General features: G+C 41.4%; 2 protein-coding genes across 2 annotated transcripts; both read right to left on the bottom strand.

Annotated features, from left to right (window-relative positions):
• Positions 1-19,921: 19,921 nt before the first annotated feature.
• On the bottom strand, positions 19,922-21,275 carry LOC138887896 (uncharacterized). The gene is made up of 2 exons (XM_070169687.1): positions 21,116-21,275; positions 19,922-20,955 (listed from the first exon to the last, which is right to left on the bottom strand). The coding sequence occupies exons 1-2, from the start codon at positions 21,273-21,275 to the stop codon at positions 19,922-19,924; spliced, it is 1,194 nt and encodes a 397-aa protein (XP_070025788.1).
• A 72-nt stretch (positions 21,276-21,347) lies between these two features.
• Positions 21,348-21,818, bottom strand: LOC138887895 (eukaryotic peptide chain release factor GTP-binding subunit-like). The gene has a single exon (XM_070169686.1). The coding sequence runs from the start codon at positions 21,816-21,818 to the stop codon at positions 21,348-21,350; it is 471 nt and encodes a 156-aa protein (XP_070025787.1).
• Between the last annotated feature and the right edge of the window lie 218 nt (positions 21,819-22,036).

The raw sequence follows: 22,036 nt of genomic DNA, 5'->3' as shown, positions 1-22,036 counted from the left end.
AAGTAAACTAAATTTTTTGGAATAATTTTTTTATTATTTTAAAAAATGCTTTAAAAGAATAAAGTTTTTTTTTTGGATTTTTGTTTCTTTTGGATTTTTCTAAAAAAATGCTTTAAAAGAAGAAAAGGATATTTATTTATTTTTGGATTTTTAAATTTGACTCTATTTTTATTTTTGAAAGATAGACTTCTAAAAATTCCTTTTCTTTTGATTGGAACTTCGAGAATTTTAGAAGTAAGAAAAAAGAAAATATTTTTGTTTGAATTTTCATTTGTTCTCTCTTTTTCTAAATAAGAAAGAAAATATTTTCTTTGGATTTTGGCTGTCGCCTCTGAATTTTCGAAAGAGGCACTTTAAGAAAATATTTTGGATTTTCGAGTTTTTTTTTGTTTTTTAAATTTACAAAAGTATTTCTAAAGAAAAAATGAAAATATTTTTAGACTTTTAATTTTTAATTCTATGACATTTATGAAAGAAAGACTTTTAAAGAAGGAAAGTCTTTAAAAGAACGAATATATATATATATATATATATATATATATATATATATATATATATATATATATATATTGATTCTCTTTTTTTTCTGATTTTCTTTTGATTTTTTGGGAAAAATACTTCAAAATAAAGGAAACCCGTATTTTGGATTTTGATTTTTTTTTTTTTAGATTTTTTCTTTCTTTTATTTCTTTTCCCGTATGAAATACTTCAGAAAGAAGGAAACTACCCTTTTTTTTTAGTTTTAAAACTTCTTTCTTTTTTGAATTTTCTAAGGAAAGATTTCTAAAGAAGGAACTAATGAAAAATATTTTTGGATTTTGAAAATTGGGGTCAAAACCGATGAGGTTTGCCTACGTATCTCACATCCGGTGAGAATCAAACAAGCGTAGTTCGGTCAATCGGAAATAGAGGAAATAAACTAAACCCCCTTTTTTGAATAAAACCTTTTAAAGAAAAGGAGAATTTTTTTTTTTTTTTGAGAAGTAACGACGACTAAAGAAATATTTTGAATTTTAACTTCTTTTCACCTTTTTTTTAAAATTCGAAAAATCTTCTAAGGAAACATTTGGACTATTAGTTTGAATTTATGAAAGAGATACTATAAAAGAAAAAAAAATTGAATTTTGAATTTTCCCCTTTTTTTTTAAACAAATATTTTTGGATTTTGAGAGTGATTTAAGAAAATATTTTTTTTTGTATTATATATATTTTTTTTATAAATCAAACTAAAAGACAAATTTTGTTTTCATTTTTTTTTCGAGAAAATTTCAGAGGTTTTGACACTACTTGGACATTGGTTTTATTTTTCTAAAAATAAGTAGTTATCTCCCTACGCTGCTATTTTTCTTTTCTTCTTTAAATTTTTTTTTTGATTTCAGAAACCGGTCAGCATGCAGATCTGAAGCAAATAAATGCGTAAAACAAACGGGATGCAGCAGGATAGTCTTTTCATTTCGGGTTGCTTGTCCTAGACGGACCCAACCCCTGTGTTGAGTCCCCTATGTCAAATGCATCGTGATGCAAATAAGCGTTCCTACTAGGGATCTGGCATGAGGTTTTGTTATACTAGGTTCATCCTGGGTATATGTTCTAGTCTGTGTACCCGAGCGGACAACTCGAGTCGAGGAGGGGGATACGTACCGGGGACCCGCGAGATCGTCCGGCTTTGTAACTTGTCCGGCCTCTTTCTTATTTCAGGGTATGACACTAACAGAACAGGGAGTCTTGACCAGCAAGCTCCTCCCCGGAGGTAAAAAGAGAAGGGTTTCGGCACAGTTTATATACAGTTTAGATAATATCAAAGCGGTAAAAGACAACATTTAGCACGTTATGCCAAAACATCTAATAAAGATCAGATAATAAAGCCAAATATAACAATTATTCTAAGCTCGAATTCTTGAACCCTGAACCAGAGGTTCTGGGTTCGTTCCCCAGCAGAGTCGCCAGAGCTGTCACACCTCCTTTTTGCGCGCCTACCCCGAAGGATAAATGCGTGAGGGTGATATAAGGGAGTTTTTCCGATTAAAGTAACATTATTCAAAATAAGATTAGTTTATTTATTTCAGAGTCGCCACTTGGAATATTAATTGGCGTTCCAAGTCACCGGTTTATTTTAAATCCCAAATCGAGGAAATTCGACTTTCCTTTTGAAGTCCGCGAACCAGAAATTCTAAGTAAGGAATTCTATTAACCCGGGAGAAGGTGTTAGGCATTCCCGGGTTCCGTGGTTCTAGCACGGTCGCTCAACTATTATATTTGGCCTATTTACTTGATTTTAATCCATGTTTTAGCCTATGGTGCAATTTTAACTTTATAACCGCTTTTATTTAAATATATTTTTTGGGAAGATTCAACGTCATCTAAAACACATCTTGAACCACGTCACATAAATGCACCCGTGGTCCACGACACATTTTATTTAACATTGTTGAGATTTGGATTTGGGTCACATAAATGCACACTCCAATTTAGGAAAGTAATTTAAATTACGCGCCTAAAGCAACTACGTATTTTTTAAATTTGCGAGGGCCATGTAAATTCAATTGAGGGCGCACCTCGATTTCTAAAGAGTTGATATTAATTACATGAGGGCCATGTGTTATTTAATGAAAACGATACCAAAATTATTAGCTCAAAATCTTAAATCAATGAACTGTTGGTTTGTCTCTAATTAAATTATCCATGTAGTAGTACCAAAATTGTCTCATTAGATATTATCCAAAACATGACAACCAGGAGGAATTCACATATAAAATATTTAAAGCATGATTCAATATTTGACCACATAAAGGTAAACCACCCACAATACTAATATTGATTACAACCAAGCAATTCAAACTATTCTCACGTGATTGTATACCAAACAAGGTTATGTATTATTTATTTACTTTCAGAAATATCTATTTTACTATGTGCTCCGTGAATTGTCTTAAAAATCAGCTACCTACTTATTTGGTTCACTTCAAAATCGCAAGATGCTCTGTCACTTAGTATTCACAACAAAGTCATGGAAAAGTTCATCACAACAAAGAACTAAAAATTATTCAAAGCTTTCTCATCACAGATGGATTAATAGAATCCAAACAAACACATGGAAAAGGATTTAATGGCAAACGAAAATTTTAAAACAAAACAAAAAAAACACTAAGGAATTCAAATAGCAAGGATAAGAATGAACCTTAATATTCAGTAAATAAACTTCTTCAATAGATGAAAACACGAAGCTCCCGACGTCGACAAACTATATGAATTCCAAAGATTACAACCCCAATAAAAAGTCAAACAAGATCCGCGACATGAGCACTTGAACAAAGACCTCGACGGAACCTCCGATTTTGGTAATTTCGGAACTGTTTGCAGCTGGTTCTGCTGCTGGTTCGATGGCTGAAGATGCAGTGTGTTTCCGCTGCAATTTTGAAGCTGTTTTGAGGCTTAATTTGGAGGTCGTTTTGGACATGGGTTTTGGGGGGACGCAACTGGTTTTAAAGCTGCATTAATGGAGATTTTCGGACTGGTTTTAATGGTGAAAAGGTCGTTGTTTTCTGGTTTGAGAAGAAAGAAGAAGCAGATACGTTGGGGAGGGAGTGTTCTGCCCGTGTATATCCACAGTATATCGAGTGTATATCGAATGTATACTCTGTCCGCGTTTTGGGAGGGTCGGTGTCTTTGGAGAGAAAATGGGTAGAGGAGAGAGTTGGGGAGGGGGGGTCTCCTCTAGATGATCGTGTGTGTGTATGTTTTTAGTAGAGAGCTGAGGGAAAAGAGAGTGGGGAACGTGTGATGGGGACAAGCATGGGGGACAAGGGAAAGTGGAATGAGGAATAAATGAGAGTGGGGGGACCAGCGTGGGGGACAAGGAGTGGGGGAATAAAGAAGAGTGGGGTAGGGAATAATTTTGTGAGTGGAAAATGTAGGGAAATGGGAAGTAAGTGGGAAAAGTAAGAAAAAAATTCAAACATGGTCAAAAATTAGGTGTTAACAAGTAGGATTTGCAAGCTCTGGGTACTCTCATTTTGCCAAATATTCCTTGATATCATGAAACCAAGGCTTTCCGTCTGCTTCTTCTTCAACATGGGCACAGTAAGCTGGTTGATCATGGATCTTTACTAGAATGGGATCAATGAAATTCTTGTATGGATGTTGTATCATAGATGACAGGGTGGTCAATGCATCGGCAAACTCATTCTGGATGGGAACATGCTGGAATTCCGTCTTCGTGAACCTCTTTCTCAATTCCTGTACATGATGCAGATACATGAGTATCTTGGAGTTCTTGGTTGCCCATTCTTCTCGTACCTGATGTATAAGTAAGTCTAAATCTCCAATCACTAGCAGCTCTTGAATGTTCATGTCAATGGCCATTTTGAGTCCTAAGATGCAGGCTTCGTACTCGGCCATATTCTTGGTGCACGGGAACCTGAGTTTGGCAGACACCGGATAATGCTGACCGGTTTATGATACTAGGACTGCTCCTATGCCAACTCATTTGAAATTTGCTGCTCCATCGAAAATCATTCTCCAACCGTCATAGGATTCTGCAATGTTTTCTCCTATGAATGATACCTCTTCAACAGGGTACGTTTTTAGGGGTTCGTATTCTCCATCCATGGGATTCTCAGCAAGCCTGTCCCTTGATCGCTTTCTGAGTTACGTAGACAATGTCAAACTCATTCAACAGGATTTGCCACTTGGCTAGCTTGCTAGTCGGCATGGGCTTCTGAAAGATGTACTTCAAAGGATCCATCCATGATATGAGATATGTAGTATAGGCACAGAAGTAATGCCTCAGCTTTTGAGCTACCCAGGTCAAAGCACAATAGGTGCACTCCAACAGAGAATAGGGGGTCTCGTACAGGGTGAACTTCTTACTGAAATAATAAATGGCCTGCTCTTTCCTCCCCGTTTCATCATGCTGCCCTAGAACGCAACCAAAAGCTCCATCCAATACTGCAAGGTAGAGTAATAAGGGTCTACCTGGCTCGGGCGGGACTAAGACTGGTGGTGTTGACAGGTACTCTTTGATTCTGTTGAAGGCCCTTTGGCAGTCATCAGTCCATTTGGTAGCGGCGTCCTTCTTCAACATCTTAAAGATTGGCTCACAAATAACTATAGACTGCTCTTTGAATTGACTGATGTAGTTGATCCTTCCCAAGAAACTTATCACATCCTTCTTGTTCTTTGGCGGTAGCAGTTCTTGAATGGCTTTGACTTTTGATAGATCCAGTTCTGTTCCTCGGTGACTCACAATAAACCCAAGCAATTTCCCGGCAGGAACCCCAAATGCGCACTTTGCAGGATTTAGTTTCAGGTTGTACCTCCGCAGTCTATTGAAGAACTTTCTCAGATCTTCCATGTGATCAGTGGCCTTCTTGGATTTGATAGTAACATCATCTACATATACTTCTATTTCCTTGTGTATCATATCATGGAATATGGTAGTCATGGCCCTCATGCAGGTGGCCCCCGCATTCTTCAGGCCGAACGGCATCATTTTGTAACAGTACATTCCCCACGGCGTAATGAAAGCTGTTTTCTCAGCATCTTCTTCATCCATCCAAATCTGATGATAACTAACGAAGCAATCTACAAATGAATATAGCTCATTCTTGGCGCAATTGTCAATCGGGATGTGTATATTTAGCAAAGGAAAGTCGTCTTTCGGACTGGCCCGGTTGAGATCCTGGTAGTCGACATAGACTCTGACCTTCCCATCCTTCTTCGCCACTAGCACAATGTTGGCTAACCATGTCGGGTATTCCAGTACACTGAGAACCTTAGCTTTGATCTGCTTGTTGACTTCTTCCTTGATTTTCAAACTCATATCAGGCTTGAACCTTTTGAGCTTTTGCTTTACCGGTGGACACATTGGATCGGTTGGTAGTTTGTGAGCCACAATAGACGTACTCAGACCAGTCATGTCATCATACGACCAGGCGAATATGTCCTCATACTCTTTCAGAAATTCTATGTATTCTTTCTTCTCTAATGGCGATAAGTGAATGTTGATTCGTGTTTCCTTGATGTTTTCTGCATCTACCAGGTTAACAGTTTTGGTCTTGTCCAGGTTGGACTTAGGTCTGTTTTCAAAATTCTCAACTTCTCTAACAATCTCGTCAGGTATGTCATCCTCCTCCGAATCAATGTTCGTTCGTTGCATTGTCTCATTGCATGTCACAGACATTGGTTCATCAAGATAAGTAATAGTAATGTTGTATAAGTAAAGTAATGAGAGAAAACGATAATGAATGTTGATTCATAAGAAAAGTCAAAATGCTTCGATAAATTGCGTAACTGTTTTGAACATTGAAGATCTTATTGCGGGAATTGAAAATGCGAAAAGAAAAATCATTTAGTAAGAACAATGGATAATACTTGGTTTCTCCTTGATACCCCGAGGCTCGTCGGGCTCTGGTTGTCCTGATGGTCCAATTATTGAGATGTGCACCTCTGCTTACAGCCTGTATGGAAGGGCCTTCCTCCCCTCCTCCTCGAGAACAACACAATAGTCCATATTATTGTCTTCTAGGAACAAGTTCTTCATCGCTGCCAGTGCTTCTTCTTCATCTGACCCATAAACAATGTCGGCATGTTGGAAAATCTTGCTCCAAATGCGGTATTGGTTGCTCCAGTGGATAGTAAGAACCGCGCCATGGTGGTGACCAGTTGTAGAATTCTTCCTAGGTGTACTCATATCCCAAACCGAAGGTAGTGCCATGTTTCTTGAGTTTTATGGGCTTAGCGATTCTTTGGAGGTTCTTGCCAAGCCCTTTGCCAGGTTCATACCCACTCCAATTAAGTATACTCTCAATTTTGTTATCCCACCACTTGTCCTTGTCGATAGCATTGACTCGTTCAATATGGTGGTAAGTTTCTCCACCTATCTTCTTTCTTCCCTCGATTGCCGAAATGGTTTGATGACTGTATATAGGGTTACTACCGTCGCTGTGAACGATCACTTCCTAGTGATTCCATTAGAATTTTACTGCCTGATGCAGTGTTGATGCTACGGCCCTAGTAGCATGAATCCATGGCCATCCCAGCAGTAAGTTGTAAGATGCTGTCACATCTATCACTTGGAAATAGACATCGAACCATGTTGGTCCCATCTGTAAGCATAGAATAATCTCACCAATGGTAAACCTCTGAGAGCCATCGAAGGCTTTCACATTGATAGCTCCATCTTTTATCTCGTGCAGCCCTTTACCCAGCTTCTTAAGTGTTACCAGCAGACAAATATTGAGACTGGAACCTCCATCGATCAGGATTCTGGTGATGAAATAGTCCTCGCATTACACAGTGATGTGCAGTGCTTTGTTGTTCCCCAACCCTTCAGGTGGCAGCTCGTCCTCATAAAAGGTGATCTTATGGCTTTCCAACACTTCTCCTACCATGTTAGCCATTTCCCCGCCAGTGATGTTGCTTGGTACGTATGCTTCACTCAACACCTTTAACAGAGCATTCTTGTGTGCCTCAGAATTCTGCAGCAAAGAAATAATTGATATTTGTGTCGGCGTCTTGTTTAACTGGTCGATGACCAAATACTCCTTGGCATGTATTTTCCTCCAGAGGTCGTCTGGACCTGTCTCAATGAAGGGTGGCCTATTGGAGGCCTGCTTGCTTGACTTAGCTAGATACTCAGCGGTATAGACTCTACCAGTTCTTGTCATACCATGTGCTGCAACAGTCTATTCGAACCTGACCTTGCCTTTCCTTCTCGCCTCGGCTATATAGTCCTAGGGTACAGCCTTTGTATGGAATGGTGTGATGGTCGACATTGCCACTGGGATCGGTGTTTATATCCTCACTTTGAATGGATCATTTGCCTTGGGTGGCAAAACTACAACCTCAACTGGTGCCGGTGCATTTGCTAGAGACACGAATTAAACCTCAATTGGTGCTGGTGCCTTTGCGGATGACGTTGCTTCAAACTCAAGTGGTACAGACATATTCACCTCAGCATCCTCAAACGGTTGAATCTGGACTATGATTGGGTTGAGAGTAATCATTTGCTTCTTTGGTACATCACCTTCTGTGATCAACCCGATTGATCCCTCGGGATCCCAATCATCTTCTATTTCAATCATGTGGATACCTCCACCCTTATTGTCTGGCAGAGGGTTGCTATGAACATTTGGAGTGAGTTCTTTTGCCTCAATGATCTTATTGTCAATCAAAGATTGGATCTTGTCTTTCAAGGAACGACATTCATCGATGGTGTGCCCTTTTATGCCGGAATGGTATGCACATGATTTGTTTGGGCTAACCCACTGGGAAGGATTCTCATGGTTTACAGCAGGGATGGGGGTGACATAACCAGCAGCTTTGAGTCTCTCATACAGCTGGTCAATAGGTTCAGTGATGGCTGTATATTGTTTCGGATGTCTGCGATCAAAATTAGGTCGAGGGAAGTTTTGGCGTGTAGGAAGTGATTGATAGTGAGATGGTTGAGCATTATATGTTTGGTAAACATGAGCAGGTTGGGAGTATCTGGGTGAGGTAGGTTGATATGAAGGAGATGGAGATGACTGATAAGTTGGTGGTGGAGCTTGGTATGAGGGCGAAGGTGTTTGGTAATTTGGGGTTGGCTGGTATGTAAGTGGAGGTGTTGGGTAAGTTTGGTATTTGAGGGGAGATTTGGTCATCTGTGCAACCATCACGGCCCCTACATCCCTCTTCTTGGACACATCACCGGACTGTAAGGCCTTATTTGTATCTTGCAAGGCCTCAAAGTTTGTAACCATACCACTTTTGATACCTTCTTTAATTCTTTCACCCAGTTTGATAATGTCGGAGAATTTGTGGTTCTCGATCATCATCAGTCGTTCATAATACTACGGGTCCTGAGCCCAGACAAAGAACTTGATCATTTGTTCCTCTTCTAAAGCAGGTCTGACCTTAGCAGCTTTGGACCTCCAGCGAGTAGCATACTCGCGAAATGTCTCTATGGGCTGCTTCTTTAGATTCTGTATATAGAACACGTCTAGCGCATTCTCTGTATCAAACCCGAACCTGTCCATAAAGTCTGATGCCATTCCTACCCAGCTTGACCACTTTTTTGAATCTTGGCTAATGTACCAAGACAACGAATCTCCTTTCAAGCTTCTCATGAACAGCTTCATGTGGATTCTCTCGTCTTTCCCTACTCGAACCAACTTATCGCAGTATGTCCTTAGATGGACCCTTGGATCACTTGTACTATCAAACATTTCGAACTTAGGAGGTTTGAACCCCTCGGGTAGTTCAACATCAAACTGTATGCAAAGATCCTCATAGTTCAGGCTCTTGATTCCTTTGCTTCCCTCAACGCCCTGAATCTGGCTAGTCAATTTCTTAAGTTCCTCAGCCAGGTTCTTGATAAGTAGATCCTTTTCATCAGACTCAGGTGTGCTTTAGATATATTGGGTGGAGTGTGGCATGGTCTCCACGTAGATATGAGTGTTATGGTGGTCTGGTGTACGGGTGTGGAAATGGTCATTTGTGGAGTTTTGAGGTTCTGGGATGAGTAGTGGAGTGTTGTTTAGGATATGGCAGGTGTTGCATTGATTATTTGGTGGAACCGTGTGATGGTGAGGAGCGAGATGATTCTGTTGCTTTAGGATATTTTGAGGAGGTGTAGGGTTTTGAGTGTTGGGGAAGTTGATATCTGGGGTACTAAGGGAAAATGACAGGTTTGCCAGATTCCGAACCTGATCAAGCTCTTCTTGAAATTTCAGCAGCTTCTGTTTGAGTTGGGATACATTCTCACTAGGAACCCGAATACCATGGCCATCAGTGGCCTTAACCCATTCAGTTGGGTTTTCCTTCCTGACGTTGTTCAAGTCTTCCATCTTGCTCTTGTTCTTATTTTGAATAGGACTAAGTGGAGGCATGGGTGGAGGCCCCTGGATCTTGTGGAATAAGATGATGATGCCAGAGTGCACGAACTAACCTTTGGGGAGGGGAATAAAAACAAAAATAAAAACAAAAGGTAACCAAGTTAGTGAGGATTATAAAAAGTATTACAATATTTAAACACATAGTGTAGGAATGTAAATCGTGTCCTAATTTGGGAACCTCTTTGTGCCTGAGGTAGGCCTAGCGACAAATTGGTTTGGAGAACTTAGAATGCTAAATGCCTCATTTTATTGATAAAAAATAAGACGAATCCCAAATCGACACTATATAGACAGGAAATAAAATTCACTAATGGTCATTGGCCTTACTACATTCATAAAGAGAAAAAGGTAAACGCCTATCTACTTGGTCCTAGAAGGACCTTCCCCAAATTCGGTATCCTTGGCTCCATCGAACAGCTTCCCCAACTCACGAAGTCCTAGCAACAAGTACGCTCTGGCTAGATGCCCGCCTTCGGTTCCTTCAACATTTTGACAATTTTCAACCCTTTTGAGAAATTTTCTCTCTAGTTCTACTATGCCTCGCTCCAAGTATCCTAACCTCTTGTTGGCACTGACAGCCTTGTCCTTCCATCCCTCAATCAGCTTCTGGTTGGATTCTTGTATCTCGCGGTGTTTGCTTTCGTACTCACGGATCCTTTTGCGCAGCTGGTTGTACTTGACTTGCACCTCTGCCTTTTCATCTATAATCCTGTGACCTCGAACAAATCCTGGCTGGCCCAAACCATCATGATATTCTTCCAACCAACCTAAGTAGAAAGGAGCACATCCAACATGATACCTTTCTGGCTCGATGGTATCTCTCCCCATTATGATCTTGTAGTGCCACATATGCTGGGCTTGGCACTTGTAGGGACTATCATCATTTTGGAAGTCAGCTCGGAAATGACTCATCGTGTCGACCCTGGGTATAACTTACTTCCTACCAGCTTGCCTCATAACTCGGAGAGGGACGTAAGGGTAGGTTCCACTTAGACCAATTAGTATCAGGAAAGGTGCGTCTCTGGATCGGGCGATGAACTCCTCGGTCGAAAACTATTCGAACATTCGTTGGACCTGTTCTTTGGTCAGATTGTCAAATAGCTCAACCCACCCCTTGGTGTTCTCAAGCTGAGCGAACATATCGGGGATGTAATTCATTCGCTTTGGATGGTGGAAAGAGATGTGATCATCCCAGTCCCTTCGCTGAATTTCTTGTCGGTGTTCGCCCTTTTGGAGATGTTCCATGAGCCAGAGTTGAAGCAGTAAAGTGCAGCCTTCGAAGTGTTTTTCTCCTCGTTGGCACTTCTCTAAGGTTCGGTATATATCTGCAATGATCATGGGCACGATGCTGAATGGCTACCCACCAATCCCCTTCATTAAAGTCTTAGTTACTATAGCCAGCCTAGTATGGATCCTCCCTTTCTTCATCGGAAACACGATCAGTCCCAGGAAAAAAAACATGAAGACGAAAACCCTTCGATGGATGTGTCCCAAGGATGTGATGGCAAACTCGTCAGGGTAGGTACGGTAGGATTTTTTGTGACCATACCTTTCATACAGGTAGTCAAAAGGGATGTATGATTCCTTCAGGCATGTCAATTCTGCATTTTTCTTCAAACCCATCATCTTAAGGAAACCCCTACCTTTGCGGTTCTCAGGCAATAGCAAACCCGGAGTTTTCCACAATAGACCGGCCAGTCCTCCTATCTCCTCTAGCAAGGGCGGCATTTCAATGTCCCCAAAGAGTAACACGGCCTTTTCATAATCCTAAAATAGTGTAGCAACTTCTATGATCATGTTGTTAGGTTGGATCTCCAAGAGGGATGGTAGATTTCCCAGATATTTTCTGATGAGAGTTTGGTCACTAGAGTGCAAATCTCTCCACCAGCTTAGCAATCTTGGGTGGATGTTAGTGACCATGCCGAATCTGGGGACTTCGTGCCTCATATTTCTGCAAGACAAATAAGGTTAGGCCCTTACCCCCACCAGACTCGACTATTTAATACCAATAATTAGCATGAAGCATTTAGTTCTCCAAATAAATGCATAGAACGTGATGATGTCCGTTTGGGTTTTAGAGAAACCCATGGGACTTTGGACAAGGCTATTGCGATCCCCTTGAGCAATCTGCGGCTTGCATGTTGGATTTGCGATCACATATCCACATTTGTGATGCCTTTTTGCTCTTTTCTTATCTTTTTGTGGCTTTTTGATTTCATTTCCATGTTATTAAGTCCTTAAACCTCATACACTGCAAAAACATTAAAATTACATAAGTATAGAAGACAATTGCATCTAAACCAAGCTAAAATCTAAGCAATTTGTAACAAATGTGCCGAAATTCTCCGGCACATCAACACCCCCAACTTAAACTCTTGCTTGTCCTCAAGCAACTAAAACGACATTATCCTATTCTAGACTCCATCTAAGAATATATGAAACGAAAGTGACCGTGGACGGTGTTCATTGTCAGTACTACAAGCATGCATTTCTAATTGTTTTACCCTTCCTGAACCATCAATATTTACAAAAAAACTAATCAACTTGTGATCTTTGAGCCTTGACCAATTTGACAAAATGTTACCCTCAGCTGAGTGCACTCGCGTTTGACTCAAAAACTCAACTTCTGTCCAACCTTCACAATTCATGTGCCCTCACTAGAAAGAAAGTCCCAAACTCACAATATTTACAATGACAACAAAAAGGGACGAATTCACAAATACACTCACTCTCAAAAAGGGTTTCAAGTGTTACAACATACCATAACATAGGCTTGCCCTTATTTTAATTCATCGCTTTATTCTAAGAACTCTCGGTTGGAGATCCCATAAGGACTTTTTAAGCTTGTAATGTAGGTTTAGGGAAGAGTCAGATAAGCATTTGGGTACAAGTGACTACACCCTCCTTGAACAATAATCACATTTCTCTTTCTTGTTGCTTTTTGCTTCTTTTCAAACCACGTAGCCCTCATTAGCTTCATCTTTTCCACTATTTAGCCACCTCAACTACCTCTTTTATTCTCTTCAAGTCTCCTTATGTATATATACTCCCAACTCTTAAATTTTGTTTTTTTTTTTGCTTTTGGAGCTTGAGTAGTTTCACATTTTGAGGTACACTTTCTTACGCTCATTGCACAACCTTGCCAATTTCCGGCTTGACACCACACCCCCAACTTAGGCTTTTAGACTCATTCTCAATGCTTAAGGAAGGACGGGTTAAAAAGAGGGAATTATTTCACAAAAAGGGAAAGGTTTGTAATGAGGTAGCCAAAGAAAACGTTAAAGGCTCAAATGGGGTGACTAGTGATACTATCTGTACTATGGGTGGCTTGAAAGGCTAACTGGTTTTCCAAAAATCACAAAGACTGCCTAAGGTCATTTCACCAACCAAATATAATTATTATAAGCATCGAAAAACCAATCAGGCAAGTTCTAGATGGCAGAAGTAAACACAAGAATTATTTACACAAAGACTCACACACATGGCACACGAACTGTTTGGCTCACATAGTTTGAAGCCCTCGAGTCAACACATGGCAACTCAAAGCCTTCATCATATATACAGGTATAACTCTAGGTAGACATAGAGTCATAGAGCGAGCCTCAAGTTCACACAGTTGATGTCTCTTTTTTTTAATGGAAGGGTATAGGCTATATACAGACACGCATGCTTGAAACTAGACAATTACACCAAACAAGTCAACATGCTTTATTCTACTGTCCTGGTTCTACTATTACACCCTTGGAAAAGAACCCGGCGAAGAAAAACCAAGGGGAATTCATTGCTAATTACTAAATATGGACATGCAACTATCTACTTGCTCTTTTTATACACAAGGATAACATAACTTATGTACTAAAACCACAAAACATCAATATATACAGAGTCACAAAACACAAATAAATACAGAAGTTTGCTTATATAGCACCAAAAACATAAACATGTACAATAGTTGCCAATTTCACAAAAATATATACAAGGCTACCACCCCCAACTAAAAAGCATGCATTGTCCCCAATGCATAAGAACGTAAAACAGAGTTTAGGGGCTCCTTGAGGCGCACTAAGCGCTATGGGAGTCGGAAGTCGGCTGAGTGATGGTGGGGTCACCCTCTGATGCTGAAGCTGGGACCGATGAGATCTCGGCCGGAGGAGTGACCTCCACTAATGGAGGAGGGATCTCTGGCTGACCCAATACTAGAGCTGGGGCCTTTGAGCTGCTAGCCTCATCCGTTGATGGCTGAATGGCCAATGGATCTGCAGGTGCGGCCATGTCTGCTAGCGAATGTTCTATTGCTATCTGAATTGATGCTTGCTCCTTGTCCTCAACTATAGAGGCAGCAATCTGCTTGCCCTTCTCTTGAGGGTCATCATCCTCCGTGGACCATGAATCCTCCTCATCCTCTCCCTCGTCTGCCTCCTCACCCTCGGACTCTATAGAATGTCTGAAATCCTCCTCAGAAGGAATCTCAATATGTGCAGGGGGAGCTGGAGGTTGGGAAGCCCCGGCAGTCGGAGGTGCAATATCCTTCATCAGAGTGGAGAAGTCAAGGTCCAAGCCTGGTGCTGTTGTGTCTGCTCCCTGCTCACCTTCTTTGGGCTGGCAGGATGATAGATCGAACTCCAAAGTCTGCATCTTGTGGAGCTCAGTCTTCATAGTGGCAACCTCCTCCCGGAGCCTAGGCAAGTCACTAACCTCACCTTGCTCTATCTTCTGAACCCTCAACTCAAGTTATTGCAGACCATCATCGTAAGATGTTTGTTGTTGTTGGAGTGTTGTCACTAAGGACTGAATAGGAGTCAAAGCCTGTTTGATGAGGGTGGGCAAGTTCTTCAGAAGCTGGTCTACCTTAGCATTGGCATGCTTAGCTATGAGACCAAGCCTCGAAATGGCTGGCAATGCAGCAGAGGGCTGAGCAATGGTGGACTGAGAGTCGGGCTATGAAGTAGAAGTGGATGCAACAGGAGCCTGAGGGGTCACAGGAGTCTTGGAGTCTGAAAGCTCTACATCAATTGGACTCTGAGTCTAAACCTCTGGGGAGCAACAAGATCATTAATGCGCGTGATATCAATATCCTTCAGCGCCTTCCCTGTTTTGTCAGTGTGTGGCATGGTAGGGACTTTCACAGCCTTACAGAGGGTTGTGATCAAACAGGGGAATGGAAATGAAGTGGCTACCTGCTTTGCCCAAATCCCTAACTCCCGGAAGATAGAGCACCCACATCAATCTTGATTCCTGCCATGATGCATGCAATGAGAAGAGCTTTCTCAATGCCTATATAAGTCTCATTTCTTGACGGTATCAATCAAGAGGTGAAGAAACTAAGCCAAAATCGACCCTCTCATGTGAGATCCTCCTTATATATTTTGTGCATAGGGTTGATCTAGGCAGGGGTCCCATTTGCTATCACAGATGATATCCAACTCCGCTCATTCTCCCAATTTTCCCATTTGGCGGCATATTCAGTTGTGCCAGGGCTCCATTCAGGGATGTAAAACTCATTTATAGTCTCATCGATGTAGAACACACTCTTCCCCCGAAATAACACAGTGTCATAGAAAACCCTGTTGCGCTTGTGATGAGCAGTCATAGAGGCTCCTTAGGAGGCATAAAATTCACGGACAATGGTTTCGTTATATTCATCAGGCAGCTCCGTGAAGCTCTCCCATTTTCTTGCCTTGATGTTCTCCCAGATGTGGAGGTACTACTCTTGTAGCCCATTCACACTCAATTGTTTTTCGTCCAGGATTTTTCGTTTGTTCAGCCCTTCTCTATAAAGCTCCCTGGACCCTTCGACCCCAAACCTGAGCTGGAAGTCATCTCCTATTTTCCTTCTTGCCTCAGCTTGTAGGTCAACTTCGGGCACGGTCTCTTCCTCATCAGACTGGGAGGGGCGTGTAGCAGTAGGGTCTAGTCTTTGCTTGTTGGGTTTGACGATTAGAGGATGCCCTTTTCTGGGTGGAGACTATATGTTTCTTGGGAGCCATATCTACACAAAAGTGAAATGTGAGCGACATGGAAGGCAACATTGAAAAGAAAATAGGAAAACTAAAGAAAAAGTTAAGAATGCAACAGGTTATGCGGTCGCATAACCACTATGCGGACCGCAAACTTGTCGCAAACTTGCAAACTCTTTAAATGATCTAAGTATGTGATGGTTTATGCGATCGCATAACCATCGCATACCTAATTGCTCATGAAACAAAATCCACCGCAAAGTAGGAAATGTGATCGCAAAATGGCCACAGAAAGCATGTTATTAAACTGGGTGTTTTGTGTCAGTATGCGATGACTTTGCGGTTCGCATATCAATTATGCGATCACAAAGTCACCGCATTTAGTCATCTTCTTCAGCCTGCTAGGGTTTGCTTTTGCGGCAGAAATGCGGACCGCATTTTGATTATGTGAGCCGCACAATTCATCACTCCCAACGATTTGAGCTCAACCCTCAATAATGGCGGTCCTAAGTTTTACTACCCAGCACCCTAAACATACTTCCCAACCAAAAAGACTATCGCAATACAGGAAGATATATACTACAAAACACAAACAAAAAGAAAAAGAAAACAGGAAACAACAAAAAAAAACGGGGCAAACAAAAAACAAATATGAAATGAAAGCTTGCAAGAATGAAATTGGGACAAGGAAAACATACCAGTGAAGCACACTTGGGAGATGATTTCACAGATATTGCTTTATGTTCTTGATTCACTAGATTGTTAGCCTTCTCAGTTCTTAGTTTGCTTTTTTTCGTTTAATACAAAAATTGATTTCTTTTGTTTTTGTTTTGGGCGTGTTTGAAATGCGGAAAAGAGATGTGAGGGACTTACCTGGGAGGAATGCGACGTGTTAGTCACTGCATAACATCTTATGCGACCGCATAAGTCTTATACGGTGGATTCAGCTTGAGTTGCGTGAGGGCCAAAATGCGGTACACTATGTGATCGCATAGTGAAAATGCGGTCCGCAAAGTGCACCACCTTGTCGCGTTTTTATCACCAATTTTAGGCAAACCCATTGTCTTGGTTTGTGACCAAAATACGGTCCGCATAGAGAAAATGCGACCGTTTATGTGTAGCAAACTTCCTAAGGTGATTTTTCTTCCCTTTCTCATGCAATCTTACCCCGTGTTATGATCTTTTGAATCCCATGCACTCTAACACACACTTTAAATTGCTCAATTAAAGCTATCTAACAAAAATTAAAAAATTAAAGGACAAAAAGGGTGTTACCACACATAGGTTGCCTCCCATGAATCGCTTGATTTAATGTCGCGGCACGACGAAGTTGGCTTTCCTTTTGTTTCACTCATTGGTTAGGCATGGACCATCTTTGAGAGCCAATTGTTCCACCAAATGTTTTTCTCCGTCTGTGCCCAAGTAGTGCTTTTTTGAGGGAGTACATTCATTCGCGTAAAACACTCAAAAACGATATAACTATAACTCGCTGGCCATTCACTTTTGAAAGTCCCGAGCCCATCCTCTGATGCTAGTTCCACAGCTCCAAAAGGAGAGACATTGACCACCTTGAACAGACCGGACCATTTCGATTTGAGCTTGCCCAGAAACAATTTTAGCCTTGAGTTGAAGAGCAGAATCAGGTCACCCGACTTGAACTCCCTTTTCAAGATCTTCTTGTCGTGGACGAACTTCATCCTTTCTTTATACATAGCTACACTTTCATAAGCATGGAAATGAAATTCCTCCATTTCATTGAGTTGTGTTAACCGCAAATTTGCAGCTTCAGCCCAGTCCAAGTTCAACCTTTTTAAAGCCCACATGGCTTTGTGCTCTAGTTCCACAGGTAGATGACAAGCTTTTCCGAAGATTAACCGGTAAGGAGAAGTGCCAATAGGAGTCTTGTACGTCGTACGGCACACCCACAATGCCTCATCTAGCTTCCTTCAACAGTCGGTCCGGTTTGCATTAACAGTCTTTGCTAGAATGCTCTTTATCTCCCGGTTGGAAACTTCAACTTGTCCACTTGATTGGGGATGATAAGGTGTGGCCACCTTATGCTTGACGCCATATTTCTCTAGTAGCCCCGTGAAAGCTTTGTTATAGAAATGAGACCTACCATCACTAAGAATGGCTCTAGGAGTGCAAACCGAGTGAATATGTTTTTCTTTAAGAATGCGGTCACACTTCTTGCCTCATTGTTTGGTAAGGCAATTGCTTCAACCTATTTGGACACATAGTCCACAGCTACCAAGATATATTTCATCACACAAGAGCTTACAAAGGGACCCATAAAATCAATTCCCCATACGTCGAAGATTCCTATCTCCATCACAAAGTGCATTGGCATTTTATGCCTCTTGGAGATTGATCCTTGCCTTTGGCATTGGTCACAAGCCTTGACCATTTGATTGGCATCATGATAGATCGACGACCAATAATAACCACATTCAAGCACCTTAGCCGCCATCCGATTTCCCCCATGGTAACCCCCAACCGGTGAGTCATGGCATGCCTTTAAAATTGGCATAATCTCTTCTTCTAGAACACACCTTCTGATGATGTTGTCAGCACAAATACAAAACAAGAATGGTTCTTCCCAATAGTATTGCCAACAGTCTCTCAAAAACTTCTTTTTTGATAGGATTTCAATCCATCCGGAATAAGGTCACTAACCAAGTAGTTAGCAATATCGGCATACCAAGGAGCAAAAGTGCTAAATAGTGCCAATATGTGTTCATCAAGGAATGCATCATTGATTTCAAGATCTCCCTTTGGCCTCCCTGCCGCTTTAAGCCTTGATAAATGATCCGCTATTTGATTTTGAGTTCCCTTGCGATCCTTGACCTCGAAGTCAAATTCTTGCAACAACAAGACTCACCGAATCAATCGAGGCTTTGCATCCTTCCTTGCCATGAGATAGCGAAGAGCAGCATGATCTGTGTACACTATCACCTTGGATCCCAACAAATAAGCCCAGAAACTTATCAAAGGCATAGACAATGGCAAGAAGTTCTTGCTCAGTCACTCTGTAATTCATTTGTGCTCCATTGAGTGTCTTGCTTGCATAATAGACCGGGTGGAGAACCTTGTTGTGACATTGGCCAAGCATTGCCCCAATAGCTACACCACTAGTGTCAAACATGAGCTCAAAAGGAAGAGACCAATCGGGTGTGACAATAATAGGTGTCGTGGTGAGCCTTTGCTTCAATTCCTCAAAGGCTTTGAGGCATTTGTCGTCAAACACAAATTTGGCATCTTTATCAAGGAGTTTACACATAGGATTTGCAAACTTGGAAAAATCCTTGATGAAACGCCTATAGAACCCGGCATGCCCCAAGAAACTTCGAACACCTTTAACGGAAGTAGGTGGAGGAAGCTTGGAAATAATCTCGATCTTTTCCCGGTCAACCTCTATGCCATGTTTTGAAATTTTATGCCCCAATACAATACCTTCATCCACCATGAAATGGCATTTCTCCCAGTTGAGCACAAGGTTGGTCTCTTCACATCTCTTAAGCACTTGTCTAAGATTGTTAATACAATGCTCAAAAGAGTCACCTACCACTGAGAAGTCGTCCATGAAAACTTCTAGAAAATCCTCCACCATGTCGGAGAAAATAGACATCATACATCTTTGAAAAGTAGTCGGAGCATTGCACAAACCAAATAGCATACGGCTAAAAACAAAAGTTCCATAAGGGCAAGTGAATGTTGTCTTCTCTTCATCCTCCAATGTGATGTTGATTTCGTTGTAACCGGAATATCCATCAAGGAAGCAATATAATGACCTTCCTGCTAGCCGATCAAGCATTTGATCAATAAAATGCATAGGCAAATGGTCTTTGCATGTGGCACTGCTGAGCTTCCGGTAATCCATACACATCCTCCATCCGATCACCGTTCTTGTAGGGATGAGCTCATTTTTATCATTTTCAACCACAGTCATGCCTCCCTCTTTTGGAACACATTGCATCTGGCTCACCCAAGAACTATCGGCAATGGGGTAGACTACCACGGCATCCAACCACTTGATGATTTCTTTCTTTACCACCTCTTTCATGGACGGATTCAACCATCGTTGATGTTTCAAACTTGGTTTTGTCTCACTCTCCAATTGGATCTTGTGTTTGCAAATTCCAGGGGGATCCCTCGGATATCCGCAATTGTCCATCCAATAGCTTGCCTATGCTCCTTCAAGACTTCCAACAATTGTTCTACCTGCACATCATTCAACAAAGAAGAAACGATTACCGGTAAAGTATCATTTGAGCCAAGAAATTTATACCTCAAGGGTGGTAGAAGTGCTTTGAGCTCTAATTGTGGTGGCTCAATAATAGAAGGCTTTGCGGGAGTAGTGGCTCTATTCTCTAAGTCGAGAGAGAGCTTTGCCGGAGCATAAGTGTAGGACTCAAGCCCCTCCAATGCATTTACCGATTCCATATATCCTTCTATATCTTCACCATCAAAGTTCACCAAAATAGCCGTCAACACCTCACCAAGGCATTGTTCTTCCATCTTTATTTTAACCGCATCTTCCACTTCATCAACAACATCAATCACCGAGATGCTCTCATATTCATGTGGTAGTTTCATACCCTTGCTTGCTTGGAATGTGACCTCTTCATCATTCACACGAAATTTGATCTCATTCTGTTCTGAATCCATTAGTGCTCTTCCTGTGGCTAGGAATGGTCTCCCCAAAATGATAGGGATCTCTTTGTCAACCGCACAATCAAGAATTACGAATTCGGTGGGTAAATGAAACTTTCCCACTTTAACAAGTACATCAACAATAATTCCCACCAGTCTCTTTATGGAACGATCGGCCATTTGCAATCTCATACTTCTAGGCCTTGGCATACCTAACCCTGCTTGCTTATCAATGGCAAGAGGCATCAAGTTGATGCTAGCCCCATTATCACAAAGGGATCTTGCAAAATCATGTGCCCCAATAGTACAAAGAATGGTGAAAGCTCTCGAGTCTTCTTTCTTTTGAATGGTAGATGTTGCAATGATGGAACTAACCCGGTGAGTCACGTTCACCACTTCATTTTTGGTGGTTCTCTTCTTGGTGATCAAATCTTTTAAATATTTAGCAAAACCCGGCATCTCTTGAAATGCTTCCACAAATGGAATATTCACCGATAATTGCTTGAGAATGTCATAGAACTTTTCGAGTTTGCTATCATCAACCTTCCTAGCAAGTCTTTGAGGGAATGGAGGAGGAGGTTTAGGAATAGGTGGTAAAGTTTTTGGTGTCTCTTTTACCTTTTACTTTACCTCGTCCTGGTTTTCTTGTTGCACCTTTCAACTCTTCCGGAACCTTTTCAACTTCAACAACCCTTGGCTCTTCAACCTCAACTTCATGCTCGGACTCTTCAACTTCAACCACTTGTTCACTCCCTCCTTGTAGTACCTTCCCACTCCGAGTAGTAATCATCATAACATGAGAAGTTGGACCACTTCCACTACCCTTGGGGTTCGCAATTGTATCACTTGGAAGTGTCCCTTTTTACTTCGGATTTTGTTCCCTAGAGAGGTCTCTCATTTGCATCTCTAATTTTTGAATGGATGCGGTAGGAGAACCAACAAGCTTGGTCATATTCCTCATAGAAATGTCGGACTTCTCTTGATTTTGCAACACCTGTTCAAGCATGCCTTCCAACTTAGACTCACTTGAGGAACCTTTATTTGAATATTGACCCTTTGGAGGAACATAAGGGTTTGAACTCCGATTTGGGAAGTTGTTGTTGTTGTTCCAATTACATTGATTTGAGTCGCCTTGGTCATTTCTCCACTGTTGGTTGCCTTGCCCTTGTGGGTGAGGCCTCCATTGATTTTGTTGTCCTTGACCTTGGTATTGTTGCCTTTGATATCCACCTTGAGAGTTGTTGACATAGTTTGCCTCCTCAAAGTCTTCATTTGATAAGGGTTGCACATCTTCTACCACATTTACTTTCTTCGTTTGGCTTTCTGTGAACATCTTTGTCAACACATTGACATTTATGGCAAGCCCTGCAATCACTTGATCCTCTCTTGGTTTTCCTTGATCATGGTGGTCAAGGAAGGAGACTCATATGCAATTCCACTTGTGTTGTCCTCTGAATGCCATGCTTGATTATGCTTTGCCATTTTGTCAAGTATTTGCGTGACCCTTGCGAATGATTTGCCCATAAAAGATCTGTCAGTTGCATTCTTGGC

Source organism: Nicotiana sylvestris, chromosome 3 (genome assembly GCF_000393655.2).
Source record: "Nicotiana sylvestris chromosome 3, ASM39365v2, whole genome shotgun sequence".
Taxonomy (NCBI): Eukaryota; Viridiplantae; Streptophyta; class Magnoliopsida; order Solanales; family Solanaceae; genus Nicotiana; species Nicotiana sylvestris.
Note: the sequence above shows the minus strand (reverse complement) of the source record. Positions and strands in the feature narration are given on the sequence as shown.